Below are 13,921 nucleotides of genomic sequence, written 5' to 3' on the forward strand. Positions count from 1 at the left end.
ATGAAACATCTGCTTTCAGTGCTGGAAGTGTCACTAAATGTCCCCTATTCCCCTCTAAACTGCAAAGCCAGCTAAGGCTTAGGAACTTCGCTTGAATTAACCTGCCCTGTGTGACCATTGCTGAGCTGTGTCTATTTAGCAAGTCATGAAATGTTGTCCCAAACTACTGTCCCTTTATCACAGCCTTGAGGAAGCACAAGCCACAGCTTTGCTGTTCTTGTTCTGAACTGGCTGCCCAGAAGGAAATCAGCCACTGGCTTTCATGAGAAATACTTCACACAAACCAGAATGAGGCAGTGGAAATGTTTTGTCATGTTTAGGGCTCTGTTGTTAAAAATAATCATCCTTAAATAAGTCAATTGCATGTCTTAAAGACAGGAGGATATTTTTTCTAGATTTTTACATTATCTGTGTGAAACTGGATGTACAAGAGCTACTGTGAAACCCTTTGTGCCAGAAGAACACTCAGCACCTTTACAGACCATACCACATCTTTGAAAATTAAAATAATCAACAGTGCAACTGGAATATAGTTTATCTTACTTAACACTAAAATTTCCTCTTTAAACCCTTTCCACAGTAGCACTTTCTCATCTTCCTGCTAAAGGGAGAAGGAAAAGAGGGTGATAAGGATTTCCACCAGACACAGCCACTCACTGGTGTCACAGCAGCTCAGTGCCTGTAGCAGTTCCCATCAGAAGGGGCTGCCTTAGAGCCAGGAGGAGAAATGCATTTAGACTTTGATTTCCCAGCTGTAGCAACATTCCTGTTTCAGGTCAGAGTTCTGCCATCCTGCTCCAGTCAGCATTTACAGCTCTGGTCACCAAAGCCTTGCTGTAGCTTTTCCACCTGCCTGGGAGGGGGTGCACAGAGGAACTGAGCACATCAGCCACTCTGTGTGACAGCTGCTGGGGGGACGGAACAGAGTGGAGAAAATACTGTCCTGATCAGTTTTAGCTTCTAGAAAAGAACCCCAAACTCACAGGTGGAGGACAGGATGTTTGCCAGAAAGGTAAAGTCAGTCAAGCCTTTCCAAACACATGTGATGCAAAGCATCTCCAGTTATTCTGACTGACCCTCTGGGGATCCCACTCAGGATTAGCAGAATTACCAGAACCTAACAAAACTATCCAACATAGGAATTCAAGCATCCTCCCTTTTACAGCATATCTAAGCCTAGGTTCTAGGCATAGACACATTCCCTGCAGCACATTCCCTTTGTAGCTACTCATTAACCTGACCTCTTGGTGCATGTAATTAATTTATTTAAATATGGCAGGATGAGGAAGTGACTCTGTATTCAGTCCAGCTACTGCTCTAGAATATCAACAGGCTAAAATCCAATACCCTGTTAGTAACAGCACAGATTTTTCAAGGGGCCTGAGCCTTTTTCAATTAATCTGAATTCTTTCAAGTTCAGATTAATTCAGAGTAAAGCATTAGTAAGTAACAATTAGTAGTTATAAAAAAAAAAAAAAAAAAAAAAAGCACAAGTGGTTAGGTTTTGGATTGTGTTTTTAATCAAGTACAATGGAATCCCTAGAGAGGAAGACACACATTACTAAAACTTCCACACATTTGTAAAACTCAAGTTTATTTTTTCCAGTGGGCAGTTCATAGTAACCCCTTCCTTCCAAAGTTCCTGCTCCCTCCCTGCTGGATCAGTAAAAGGCTGTGGCCAACACCAAACTGCAATGAATCTGAAGCTGTGAAAGAGAAACCCCATTGCTACCAGGTATCTCTGTCACTTTATTTTTTAAAGCCATCAGACTTGTAGGAGAAGGACCTGATAACTGTAGTTCTCTTTCTGGGTTAGCAATAACAACTTTATCTCACTGAAAGATAAGGTACCATTTAAGTCTTTCTCAATCAAACTAATTTTTTATAGCAAGTTACTAGATGACCATTAACAAAGAATCAAGAGTTTCAATTAAGAGAACAGTTAGCTCTGGTCTTCAGCAAGAATTTGCATCTATGTACCTCAAGCATTATAGAGAATTTATTTTTAAATTAAGATCTGCTAACTTTCTCCTTTTAATTTCCAGGGTGTAAAATATAAGTTTGAAATCCTTGCCTGGTGACATGCACATCAAACTTTCAGTTGTTGCTTTTTGGCACAACAGTCTTCAAGAGACAATTATGAGCTGGTACACAGGGCAGAACCACCTTTATCTCAAGATGACCTTCAGCAGAATCTACTCCTGAGAAATTCTTGATAGGGTTCAGGAGCAGTGATTTAACTACAGCTGATGAAACTGGGTAATTCAAAGACTCCCAGGTTAAACTGACTTTCTTGAGATAAGGCAGTAGTGCCATCCCAGCTGGATCTGTGGATCTAAGTCATCCAGAGACATACCGAGAAATGCCAGAGCCATGTGTCCAGGCTTGTAAGTGCTGAACCACATAGTTTATTGCTCAAATACAAGAGATATGCACCAGTTCTTTAATCACTGACTTCTGTTTTCTTTTTCAGAAATTTCTTGTCACATTGCTGACTTAGGGTAGAAACAGAAGTCTTGGATCTTCCCTTTCCCCAAATTTAAGGGCACATCAGAATATACTCTCTAAACAATACTAACTCCTAACTCTCAATAAAGTTTTTCTTTTTTCTTTCCAACACAGCTGCAAGAATAATAAAAGTAGTCAATATTAATTTAATACAAAAAAGCAATTATCATTTACAAATATTAAAATTCACTTTTTCTATTCTGGCTAGTCACACTCTGGAGTCTCCTTCTGAAAGTGTTCAGAGGCTTGAATGAAAAACTAAGCATCCTTATTTTGTTAAGCATCTCTTCCAGTAAAAAGCCACCTGTTCACCATTTGGTTATGAAAATATTTTTATATTACACTAGTCACACAAATCAGCAGGGCCTGGCTGTACAGTATTTTACACAGATAAAGTGCATAAACAAAGAATGCCATCCAGTGCAAATTGAAACTGTTCTCCTGAAATGCCAAGGCAGGAAGCGAGGCGAGGCTCCCTCGCGCTATCCAATCAAAGGATCATCGTCATCGCTCTGCAGCTGGAGCCGGGCGAAGGGCCGCGAGGGAGCCACTCTGTTCTTGGAGATGATGATGATGCAGGTGAAGGTGCTCAGCACCATGAACACCCCGATGACGATCCCAATGGCCTCAGGCACGCTGATGCACCACTGGTCGGCCAGCAGGCACTTGCTGTTGGCAAAGGTGCCGTTGTGGGGCCGCGGGGCCAGCCCCAGCACGTGGCACATCATGGGGTAGATGTCCACGTTGGCCAGGCTGCCGTGGCTGGAGCCGCGCCGGAAGGCCGGGCCGCGCGCCGCCAGGAACGGGTGCATGCTGGGCAGGGCGTTGTCGTAGCCGTGGTCACCCACTGCAGCGGGGCAGAGCACACAGTCACTGTCACAGCCTCTGCTGCACGGCCACTGCTCCCCTACCCAGCTCCCCCAAAGCACGTTTCCATACTGGCCTTTCCCCCGCGTGCTCACCAAAGGTTAATGCACAACATAAAAGCAGCTTTGGATCAACCGCAGAAGGAAGACAAGAGTTCCTTCCCTCTTCCCCCAAACCCCACAAGTCTTTTTCCATACTGGCCTTTCCCCAGTGTGCTCACCAAAGGTTAATGCACAGCATAAAAGCAGCTGTTGTCTTCCTTCTACGGTTGATGCAGAGTTCCTTCCCTCTTCTCCCAAACCCACCATGTCTTTTCCCATACTGGCCTTTCCCCATGGCTCTCCCTCCTATTAATCTCTTTTCCTTTCAGTGCTTAACATTTCCAGTGTTTCCCTTGCCATTCTTCATGCCAGAGTTGAAAAGGAGGTTGCCATTCCACAATGAGTCAGTAGACAGAATGCAAATTTTTACTCCTCAGATTTTGGAAAGTCATCTCTCCTTGCAGAGTGGACACTTTATTACTTATTAAAAATCAGACACCTTTCCCTTGATAGTGCTCAGTTTGAGCATATTAAATACCCGCAATTCATGCTTATCAGATAGAGTACTTCAGCTGAAGGGACACCCAGAGAGTCAAAACCAAAAGACAATGGATCAATGTGCCTCTGGCAGGCACACAGCAAAACCTTTGTGGCTAAAAGGTCAGGAGAACTTGGACATCTGGTAGGTTTTCAAGACTATAAACAGCTAAAGAGCAGCCATTGTCAAATTTCCTAACAGCATTCCTTAAAAACCTGTCCAAGATGCCAGAAGTCTCTCACAGCACAGTATTTGAGTAACTGTATTTGAGTCCATTTCTTAGTAACAGTGGAGGAATATCCCTGAGAACTGTTTTCTTGCATCCCTGAAGCTTCTGATGCAAAACATCCAGATTCCAACTGATTATATCACACCCACCACTTCAGTGAGCTTCCTCTAGCCCTTTTTAATCTTTTCCACCATTCTGTTTGTTACCACATCTTGTTTGTTTTCACTCATGTTTCTAGATTGTTTTCCCTGGTTTTTACTACTTGTTTGTTCTGAATAGAGCTACTCCAGTGAAGTTCCCATTTTTTCACCTCTGAAGTAGGATTCTGGTGTGAGGAGTTACTGGTACACTTGGCAATCACTCTGCTGCCACTTTGTCCATGAAGACAACCTTGAACAGGCTTTTAGGCTAAAACCTCCCCTGCCTGATTCTGGGAAGCCTTCACAAATAAAACTGATTTGAAAAGAGATTTACTTCAATTGATACAATGCTGTTCCTTATAAATATTCACTTTCTAACTACTTTTAGGTACATGAAATTGAATCTAAGCAGAAACAAGAAAAAGAGAACTCTGATCAGAGGACACCAGTGCTACATGTTGCCAAATTGAAGATAATTGTAGCAAATCTGTGGGGAAATGAAAATATAAACGCATCCTGCATTAAAAAGTAGTACTTCTGTACAAATACGGAAAAAATCTGAACTTAATTCTGCAAAGGGCAGACAGTAAGATCAGCCAAACTGGGTGCAACCAGGATTTCACACCACTCAACACCCTGTGTCTAACAGCAGTTGTACAGGGAAGTATCCAGGAGGGATATCCCTGACCCTACCAGCCAGCCTGAGCTGTTGGCTGCTCAAACTTCCCAGAAGCTGGTATTCTGTATTTAATTTTTATTAATGGAATTTCCTACCAAGAATCTGTCTAACCACATTCTGAACACATATATACACACACACACTCTGAGCCTTCATCTGCAACCAGAATTACAGGTTTAATTTTCATACTATTAAAACAAGGAAATCTATCTGGAATTTCTTCCTTGAGATACACTTTCATGTGACTGTTGCATTTTTTCTATAAATTATCCATGCCTCTTGTCTGCCAAAAAAAACCCTGGGTGTGGAACACCTGGAACTACATACACACACATACAAAAACATAAATATGTATGTGTAATTTGACATTCTAGCAGGAAGAAAGTGCACAGCATAGCAAGACACTGAGAAGTGACACCTGTTGAGTTCTGTCTTTCAAACATGCTGCCGTGTTCCTACTATTTTTAGTATTTCCTGCCATTTACTTTCATTCCCTAGAACATGTACTGTAATAGTAAATGTTGTGTGTTGCATGCTTTGATTTGTGCACCCCTACATATGTATTTTATATACAATAAAAAGTGAAACCACACTCCAGGGAAAGCTTGAGACAGACTGCTAACCTGCCTAAAATAACTCAGACTATTAAGCTGAACATGTCAAAGTGTTTTAGTCAAAAGAATATTCCCCATCTCCTCCTCATCTGTTAAACACTCCAGGCTCAGGCTGAGAACCTTCTAGAAAATGCTGCATTATTCCTAAACCTGCACAGTGCTAGGACTCCCCTTGCTAAATGAGAACCACCCTGCAGCTGGCTGGAACAGAAACAAGGCAGTTTACCCACACAAACCACAGAGGAACACACACTTACACTTGGAAAGGGACTCGTTCTGTACGATTGTCCAGCCTTCATCTGCAACCAGGATTATGGGCTGGATTCTCTTGTGATGGCAATAATGGAATCTCTCTGGAATTTCTTCTTTCAGGTAAACCCTCATATGACTGTTGCAATTTTTGAGTAAGTTATACACATCTTCTTTGTCTGCCAAGGAAAATATCGCACGTGAAACAGCTGGAAATTAACTCCTGTTTACTACAATTATCTGTCATTAAACCTAAGATCCATTATTTCAAAATAATTATTAATATTTTTTAAAAAACACAAAGAAAAGGAATTTTTTTGCGTCCCTTATGAAATGCTGCAATGGTTCAGGTGAATTCCAAAATTTGCTTTCATTTTAAATCAGACTCCTCCCAGATGTGGGTTTGGACCTACAACTCAACTCATCATCTGGGCTTGAAAGGCAAAATTCAAGCAGAGAAATCAAGAGAAAGCAATCACCCCCTCAAGTAGACAATATTTTATCCAATGCAGTAATTTGTTTTGTTTTGTTTTTACTGTAGGAATCACTTTGCTCATTAGTCTGGCCACAGAGAGGCCAGCAATGTCATGATTTCAGACATGCCTGCTGGGGACTACTCTGAGACACAAAAATGGAATTCACGGTACAAAAATGGAATTTATGGTACAAGATCTTAGGTGTGAGTCCCCAAAACAGAAGTGGTAAAATGATCAAAGTTGGGAATAGATGCTTGGAAATCTACACAGTGACGTTTTTTATTCTGAATAAACACATGGGTTTATTTCATGCTCACTGTAAATCACAGCTGCATAGACTAAGTGAGCAGGCAAACTAAGTACCTACCTACTTTCTCAACGACCTGATAAGGATCATCCTTATCAGCCACAGCAATTTGACAAGAAACTCTCCTTGTCCCACTGATTGCCAAAACCAACTTGCAAATAAATTAAACCATCATTCTTTAGCTTACTCCTTATGTCAAAGTTTTGCAACACGAACTCTATAGGTTTTGCAAAATATTAGAACAGCCTAGCATACTGTGTACTTTTTAGAGGCAAGACAAACAAGATTTAATTCTCAGTATATGCCTTAAAAAATAACCAAAGCCAAACATACTCTGCCTTGGCAGCACTGCAGCAACAGGAGTCCTGTCTATCAGGGTGTAGTTATTGCGCCCGAGGCATTTGTCCAGGACAATCAGCTTCTCTGCAGAGCAGGAGGCCATTCCATGGTCACTTGTTATGATGACATTTACAGTGTCCCACAGGCCTGATGCCTTCAGCTTGTCCATAAGGAAACCAATGTGATTATCCACTTCTTCCAATACTCTCTGCATGTTCTGGGTGTCACTTGGGCCATACTTGTGCCCACTTGCATCCGGTTCTTCCCAGTAGAGCACAGCAAAATTGACCACTGGGTCAGAGCTGTTCAGCCACTCCACAATTCTCTCCACTCTCTCCTCAAATTTCACTGAGAAGTTGTACTTCATAAAGAAATGAGGGGTTGTGTTGTTGATTTTTACATCACTACCAGGCCACATTGCAGCAGCACTTGCTCCCTTTCCCTGTTGTTGGTTTGTTACCCAAATTGGAACTGCATCATTCCACCAGAAGGGATCTGAATCGTTGAACTGTGAAAAATTTTTCTTGGCATCTGCATCGTACATGTCATTAGCCACAATGCCATGGCTCTCCTCATATAAACCTGTCACTATGGTGTAATGGTTTGGGAAGGTCTTGGTGATGAAAGTATTCTTGACTTCTCTTACAAGCACACCATCCTCAATGAATTCCTGGAGATGAGGAAGTTTGTAGGTTTCCAAGTAGTCAGCCCTGAAGCCATCAAAGGACACGAGGAGCAGCTTGGGTACCGAGTCAGCAGCTGAGTAAGCACAACAGAGGAGGATTCCAGCAAAAAACAACATCAACACCGAGCCCATTGTGGGGGCTTTGAAGAGCTTCCAGCAGGTAATCAGATGCACCTGAAAAATTTAAAAAGACAAGGATGTAACCAAAACAATTCTACTGTGACCAGTTTAACTAGCTATACATTATATACATCTTCCTTCCAGAGGGTAATTTCAAAACACCCAGTCTAAACCACCACTCGAGTCAACACTGGATTTCCCTACTGACTTCAGAGGTTTCTCAAATATTGTCAATCAATTTTTCATATATTAAAACAAATGTGCAGTGAGATTTTTTTCACTGAAGACTAAAAGAAAGGAAGAATTGTTTTCTTTTGATCAGTTACTCCATTGTTGTGTGCGTCCTATTCCAATTCTACATTCCAAGGCAGAAAATCAGTATTTTTCCTCATGTTCAAGCAAAGGCACAAGCACTTGAACAGCTCCAGACCCACATTTAAGAGTCCTCTGCAGCCCTAAATCCTTATTACACATCACTGTTCACATCAGAGGTCTTTTTCCGACTATAATTTTAGTTTTCCTTTTTCATCTCACTTTTCCTTTTATGGTTTCCACCCTCTAGAGTTGCTGGAAGACTTTTCAGCCTTTCAACAGTCCCATTTATTAATTGCTCGCTCCATACACAGAACTACCAGGAGTAACTTCTCCTTTTCTTCTAAGCTGTTCTACATCTACCGCAACAGCATTTAAACCTGTCCTTCTTACACCACACTTTTCCCTCTATAAAAAAACCCAAAATTAATAACCTTAGGTACAAGGTGTTTCTCAGCAAGGAATTAATGATTATGAGTGCCAGGTACAATCTGTATGCTTTGACCCTCTCTTAATGTACTATGTGTGACTTAAGCGCTTTGTTTAGGAAGCTACAGAACGATGCTCTCAGTCTTTAAAAAAGAGGAAGTGAAGCTCCAGGTTTCACAAAATCTTTTGCAAATACAGTGCCTTGTTAGCCCCATTCCAGCAATTTTTCCCTTTATATTTCTTTTATCCTTTAACCTCCTTTCTGTGCAGACAAACTGTGATTCTAGGGGGCACAGCAGCTGCCTTCCCAGCATTTTTAACATCAATCCTTCCCACAAGCTCCTTAAAGCGGCAGGGTTATTTTAAAGGCGTAAGGAGCTTTAATGTTAGCTGCAGCTTCAGCAGTGACGGGAATCCAAAGCACGGGAAGCCACCCCCTGCCCCGGTCTCCAACAGTTAAATTGTCTGCAGAAGATACAAAAGTTACAAGGATTGCCAAAAACAGCATTAAGGCATCCCTTAGCACAGAGAGGACACACGCCTTCCAAAGAATTAAAAGGAGAAAAGAAACGGGAAGCGCAAGGCAGCGGCGAGATCACCCCTCCGATGCTGTCAGGTGCTTTAGAAAGCAGAACCAGAGTTTTCCACAGCGCAGCAGAGGCAAACCCGCGGGTTCCCCTGGAAATGCTCCGCAGCTGCTCAGCACTGCTGTTTGTATACACAAGTGGCATATTCTAACCAAAAACTAACTCTGCCCCAGGCAAACCCAGCAAAGCAAGCCAGCTGTGAAATACCACCGACACCAGTCCACCTGCTCCCGGACCTCCCGACCAGGTTTTGGAGTGGCTCGGCTCGGTCAGAACGGAGGTTATTCCGTCTGCAAAGCGCCCACACGCGGCACCGCTGACCAACCGGGCGCTCCGGCTCGGTTTCCCCCGCGCCTGTCCCTCACCCGCACTCGGACCGGGCTCACCGTCCCCACAGCCTTCCGCCGCGGGACACTCCGGTCCCCGCCGGGGCCCCACCGTGAGGTCCCGCAGAGCTCCGGCTCTGCTCGGGCCGGAACGCGCGGGCGGCACCGGAGGTGACCGGGGGCAGCGGGGGTGGGGGTTCAGCGCCTGCGCACCCGCCGCCCGCGCAGCCCCAACCGGCAACTGACGGGCCTTGAGGGGGGGCGCGGGAGCCCGTCGGTGAGCGCGGCCTCCGCCCGCTGTGATTGGCTGCGGGCCCGCTGACGGGAGATCCGATTGGCTGCGGCGTGGGGGGCGTGGCCCTGGGATGAACGGCGTGGTGGGGGGGGAGCGGGAAGTGAGAGGGGTTGTGAGGGCTATCGGGGCGATGGTGCGCGTTGTGGGAGCAGCGGGGAATTCCTGTGATTTAATGTCACAGAGTCAGTCAGATGGAAAAGAGCTCTGAGATTGTCGAGTCCAACCTATGGCCGATGACCACTTTGTCAACTAGACCATGTCTCTCAGTGCCGCGTCCAGTCTTTCCTTAAACACCTCCAGGGACAGTGACTCCACGGCAGCCCCATTCTAATGTCTAACTGTTGGAGGATCCTTTTTGTGAAGAAATTATTCTTAATGTCCAACTAAAAGCCTCCCGTGGTGCAGCTTGAGACTATGACCGTCCTGTCCTTGTTCCCTGGGAGCAGAGCCCGACCCCCCCTGGCTGTCCCCTCCTGCCAGGGAGTTGTGCAGAGCCACAAGGTCCCCCCTGAGCCTCCTTTTCTCCAGGCTGAGACCCTTTCCACCTCCCTCAGCTGCTCCTCCTCAGACCTGGGCTCCAGAGCCTTCCCCAGCTCTGTTCCCTTCCCTGCACACGCTCCAGCCCCTCAATGTCCTTCCCGAACTGAGGGGCCAGAACTGGGCCCAGCCCTGGAGGTGACCTCAGCAGTGCCCAGCGCAGGGGACAGTCACTGCCCTGGCCCTGCTGCCACCCACCGGGATGAAGGGGCAGAGCTCAGGGGAGCCATGGGAGCTGTGGGATGAACCCTCCCAAGCAGAGCAATGCGGTGTTTCCAGGGAGCTCAGGGATTTGTTAGGAATGTGTTGTACCCCCGGAGCGGGATGCAGCTCACTTTGGGGCTGTTGGCTGCCTTTCCCATTGTTGCAGAAGGGCACCGTGAGGTGAGGCTGCGATGGGACACGTCCTTGGGAGTGTCCCGGTGTTTTCCCCGCACGCCCATAATTTGCCTCCCGCCTCCTTTGCAGGTGCCCGGCAGCCCCAGGCTGTCACCTTTCCGAGGCAGTGCTGCTTGTCAGCATGACGCCTCCATGACTCCTCCATGACTCCGTCTCCCTTTTGTCACACAGCTCTGTAAGCTGACTGTTCATATTCTTTCATGCACATTGCCTTTTTGTGGTCTCTTGTGGAAAAAAAAAAAAAAATAAATTGTTTACCCTAAAACTCAGAATACAGGTCAGGTGTTGCTGAATGTACTCCGAGTGCCACTGCAGCAGTGTGTACTACAATGAGTTGAGATTTGTTTTGGGTCCTGGTGTAAGTTTGCTACATAAATTAGGGCAAATAGTTTACATTCCCATGGTTTTCCTTTTTATTATGAGAAGGCATTAGTAATTCTGCAAAACCTGTTAAGTTACTGGTGCTGAAAAACAATGAGACCAGCTCTGTGTAAATAGAGGAATGAAGCATCCTTTAATAACACAGAGCACAAATCATCACTATTTTAAATTTCATCCTAAAAACTGAGAAACAGACATGCTTATGGCTTCATAACTGATTGAAATGGATCTGAATCTCATTCTGTGTACCCTGCTAGATGTTTATTCTGCAGGTGGTGTAGATTTCAGTTTGTTTCTTCCTAATGGCTTTCACATATGTATGAGTTAAGCAGGTTTTGCTACCTGTGTGTGCCAGCTGTGGAGTGGCTCTAAAATGTGGTACAATAGGCTGAATAAAGTGACACACCCCTGATTCACCTTGATTTATGGAATGTAGCAGGTGTGGCAAAACACAGGCCTATAAAAGAGGGAAAAAACATCTCCATCTCTTCAGCGGTTATGTGTCAAGTTCAAGTCAAGGTCCTTGTGTTTTTTTTTTTCTCTGAGTCTCTTTTTGATTGCACAAATTCAGATTTGTGAGTATGCACATGACAGCTGATCATGTGGAGGAGGGATATGTCCTTTATAAATTACTTTGTTGTATTGCCTTAAAAAATATTTTTTTACACAGAGCAAGCTAGAGCTGCAGGGAATGTATAACAGACCAGGTGCAATATTTTGACCAATTTCATTAAGTTACTATTGAGTTCTTGTTAAAAACTTTATGTATAGATGCAGGCAACTTTTAAGCACTGAGGCTCTTCTGCCAGCCTACTTTTGCAGCATACTCACTCAGCTATTCAGTCCTGAAAGGTGTGAGTAATCTCTTGTTTACTCTTGCTCACATGCTTTGAAAACCATTTGCAGTGTTCACTTATTCACGAGCCCAGCCTCATGTGTTGTGCCCAGTTTGACACATCACACAGGCAGCACACCACAGCAGCTCTGAACTCTGAGCTGGTCTGGCCAATATGTATCTAATGTGTTTATTACAGCTCTTGGTTCCATTTACAGTGTTTGCCTACAAGAAATGGCTGAGTTACACGTGTACTGACATTAAGAGGAGTAAAACTGAGCCATACTGAGATGTTTGCCTTTCTTCACCTGGATCTCTCTGTTGTATTTTAGCCCATGTTTGCCTTTAGAGGCTGCATTTCAAAGCACTGGATGCTGCCAGAGCTGTCCAGATTTAGTGCTGGAGTACAATTGAGCATTTGCAGCTCAAAAACCATTAGCCAATGCCAGGAAGAAAAGAAAACCTCAAAATATTCTCAGGGGTTGCTAGGTTTAGTACAACGCTTAGATGAGAAACCATGCCCCTAGTTGGCAGTGTTGTAGAGGTGAAGCAACTGAATTTACTTGGATTAATGAAATTTGGGGTTAACTTGGACTAATTTAATTTGGATTTTTCAGCCTGGAGAAGAGAAGGCTTAGGGGTGACCTAACTCTGGCCTTCCATCACCTGAAGGATGCCTGCAAGAAAGATGGAGAGGGACTTTTTACAAGAGCATGGAGTGACAAGACAAGGGGAAATGGCTTCAAACTAAAAGAGAGCAGGTTAAGATTGGATATTAGGAAAAAAGTCCTCTCTGTGAAGGTGGTGAGGCCCTGGCACAGGTTGCCCAGAGAAGCTGTGGGTGCCCTATCCCTGGAAGTGTCCAAGGCCAGGTTGGAAGGGGCTTGGAGCAACCTGGGCATAGTGGAAGATATCCCTGCCCTATATTGCAGGGATATCTTTCCTGAACAAGAACTATTTCCGATATTTCCAGTTTTATTCTCAATTTTATCCATGTGATGGAGACCTCTGTCGCCATTTTTCCATTTTTGCTCAGTAGTTTTTTTAATCTGCCATTTAACCTGTAATTTACTGTGTTTTGATGCATCTTTATACAATTGAGATGAAAAAAAATAGATGCTTCATGAAACCATAAAAAGAGCTGGGTAAGTAACAGCTGTTAAACTTTATTAGACCTTAAGCTTTTAGTGCCCATTTAATCCAAAGCATTGCCTGTATATGGAGGCTATAAAGAAAAAGGGCTCTTAACCTTTCTGTTTCTCAAACTATGTGGAAGGAGATCCCTAAGGCTGTGTGACAGGGTGATACAGAGAACTGTAGTGTCTCTGCCTTCTTTATTTCAGTTACCAGAGCCTCCACTGCAAACAGGCTTGAAACTGGGTTGCTGAGCTTTTCAAGGGTGCTTAGTTTCAGAGATAAACAAGGCTGTTGAAATTATGCCAGATTTTAAAGGCAAACAAAAATGTTTTTCTTGGAGCAGTTAGGCAGATAAATGTTGGTATTTCTTAGGCTCTCAGGTATTCCAATGAGGTTTCTAAACACAGACTTAAAGACCAAATCAATAAAGTTTTACAAAATGAACTGGAAGACCAAAAATAAAGGGCTTTGAAACATCAAAATCTGGAACAAGGAGGTGCTGCAGCAGGTAAAGCAGTTTTTCAAATGTATGTTGACAATGGCTCCTGGTATTTCTAACAACTAAAAGCTGTTGATAACACAAGAATTGAGTGTCCTGTGCAAAGTGGTTTTCTATCGTTTGTCTGGTTCCAAGTGGAGAAATGTCTGTCATATGCAGAGTGAAATTTATGGATGTGTTGGCTTTAAATATGCCTTTTATGCAGCCAGCAGCCAAGGAAATCTGGGTGAAGGTGAATCACCATTACTACAGTGGGGTCCTGGATTCGTGAACCAGCCCCTCAAGACTGCAGAATCCAGGACAGTTTAGCAGAACAATAGATGGATTTCTGGATGCCTGCTTCAAGGATATGCTGACTCCTGTGTGAAATGTGTCATCCTGAACATTTTCCA

General features: G+C 44.0%; 1 protein-coding gene across 4 annotated transcripts; it reads right to left on the reverse strand.

The window, feature by feature from the left end:
- Positions 1–1,497: 1,497 nt before the first annotated feature.
- On the reverse strand, positions 1,498–9,669 carry ENPP4 (ectonucleotide pyrophosphatase/phosphodiesterase 4). Of its 4 annotated transcripts, none has more exons than XM_059469639.1 (4): positions 9,559–9,669; positions 6,982–7,846; positions 5,874–6,044; positions 1,498–3,355 (listed from the first exon to the last, which is right to left on the reverse strand). In XM_059469639.1, exons 2-4 carry the CDS (start codon positions 7,802–7,804, stop codon positions 2,991–2,993), a joined length of 1,359 nt encoding a protein of 452 aa, XP_059325622.1. In that variant the 5' UTR covers positions 7,805–7,846; positions 9,559–9,669; the 3' UTR covers positions 1,498–2,990. The 4 variants fall into 4 exon arrangements, with proteins under 4 accessions (XP_059325622.1, XP_059325624.1, XP_059325623.1 ...); XM_059469641.1 differs by having other exon boundaries at positions 9,507–9,663; XM_059469640.1 differs by having other exon boundaries at positions 9,486–9,597.
- Between the last annotated feature and the right edge of the window lie 4,252 nt (positions 9,670–13,921).

This window comes from Ammospiza nelsoni, chromosome 3, assembly GCF_027579445.1.
Source record: "Ammospiza nelsoni isolate bAmmNel1 chromosome 3, bAmmNel1.pri, whole genome shotgun sequence".
Classification (NCBI taxonomy): Eukaryota; Metazoa; Chordata; class Aves; order Passeriformes; family Passerellidae; genus Ammospiza; species Ammospiza nelsoni.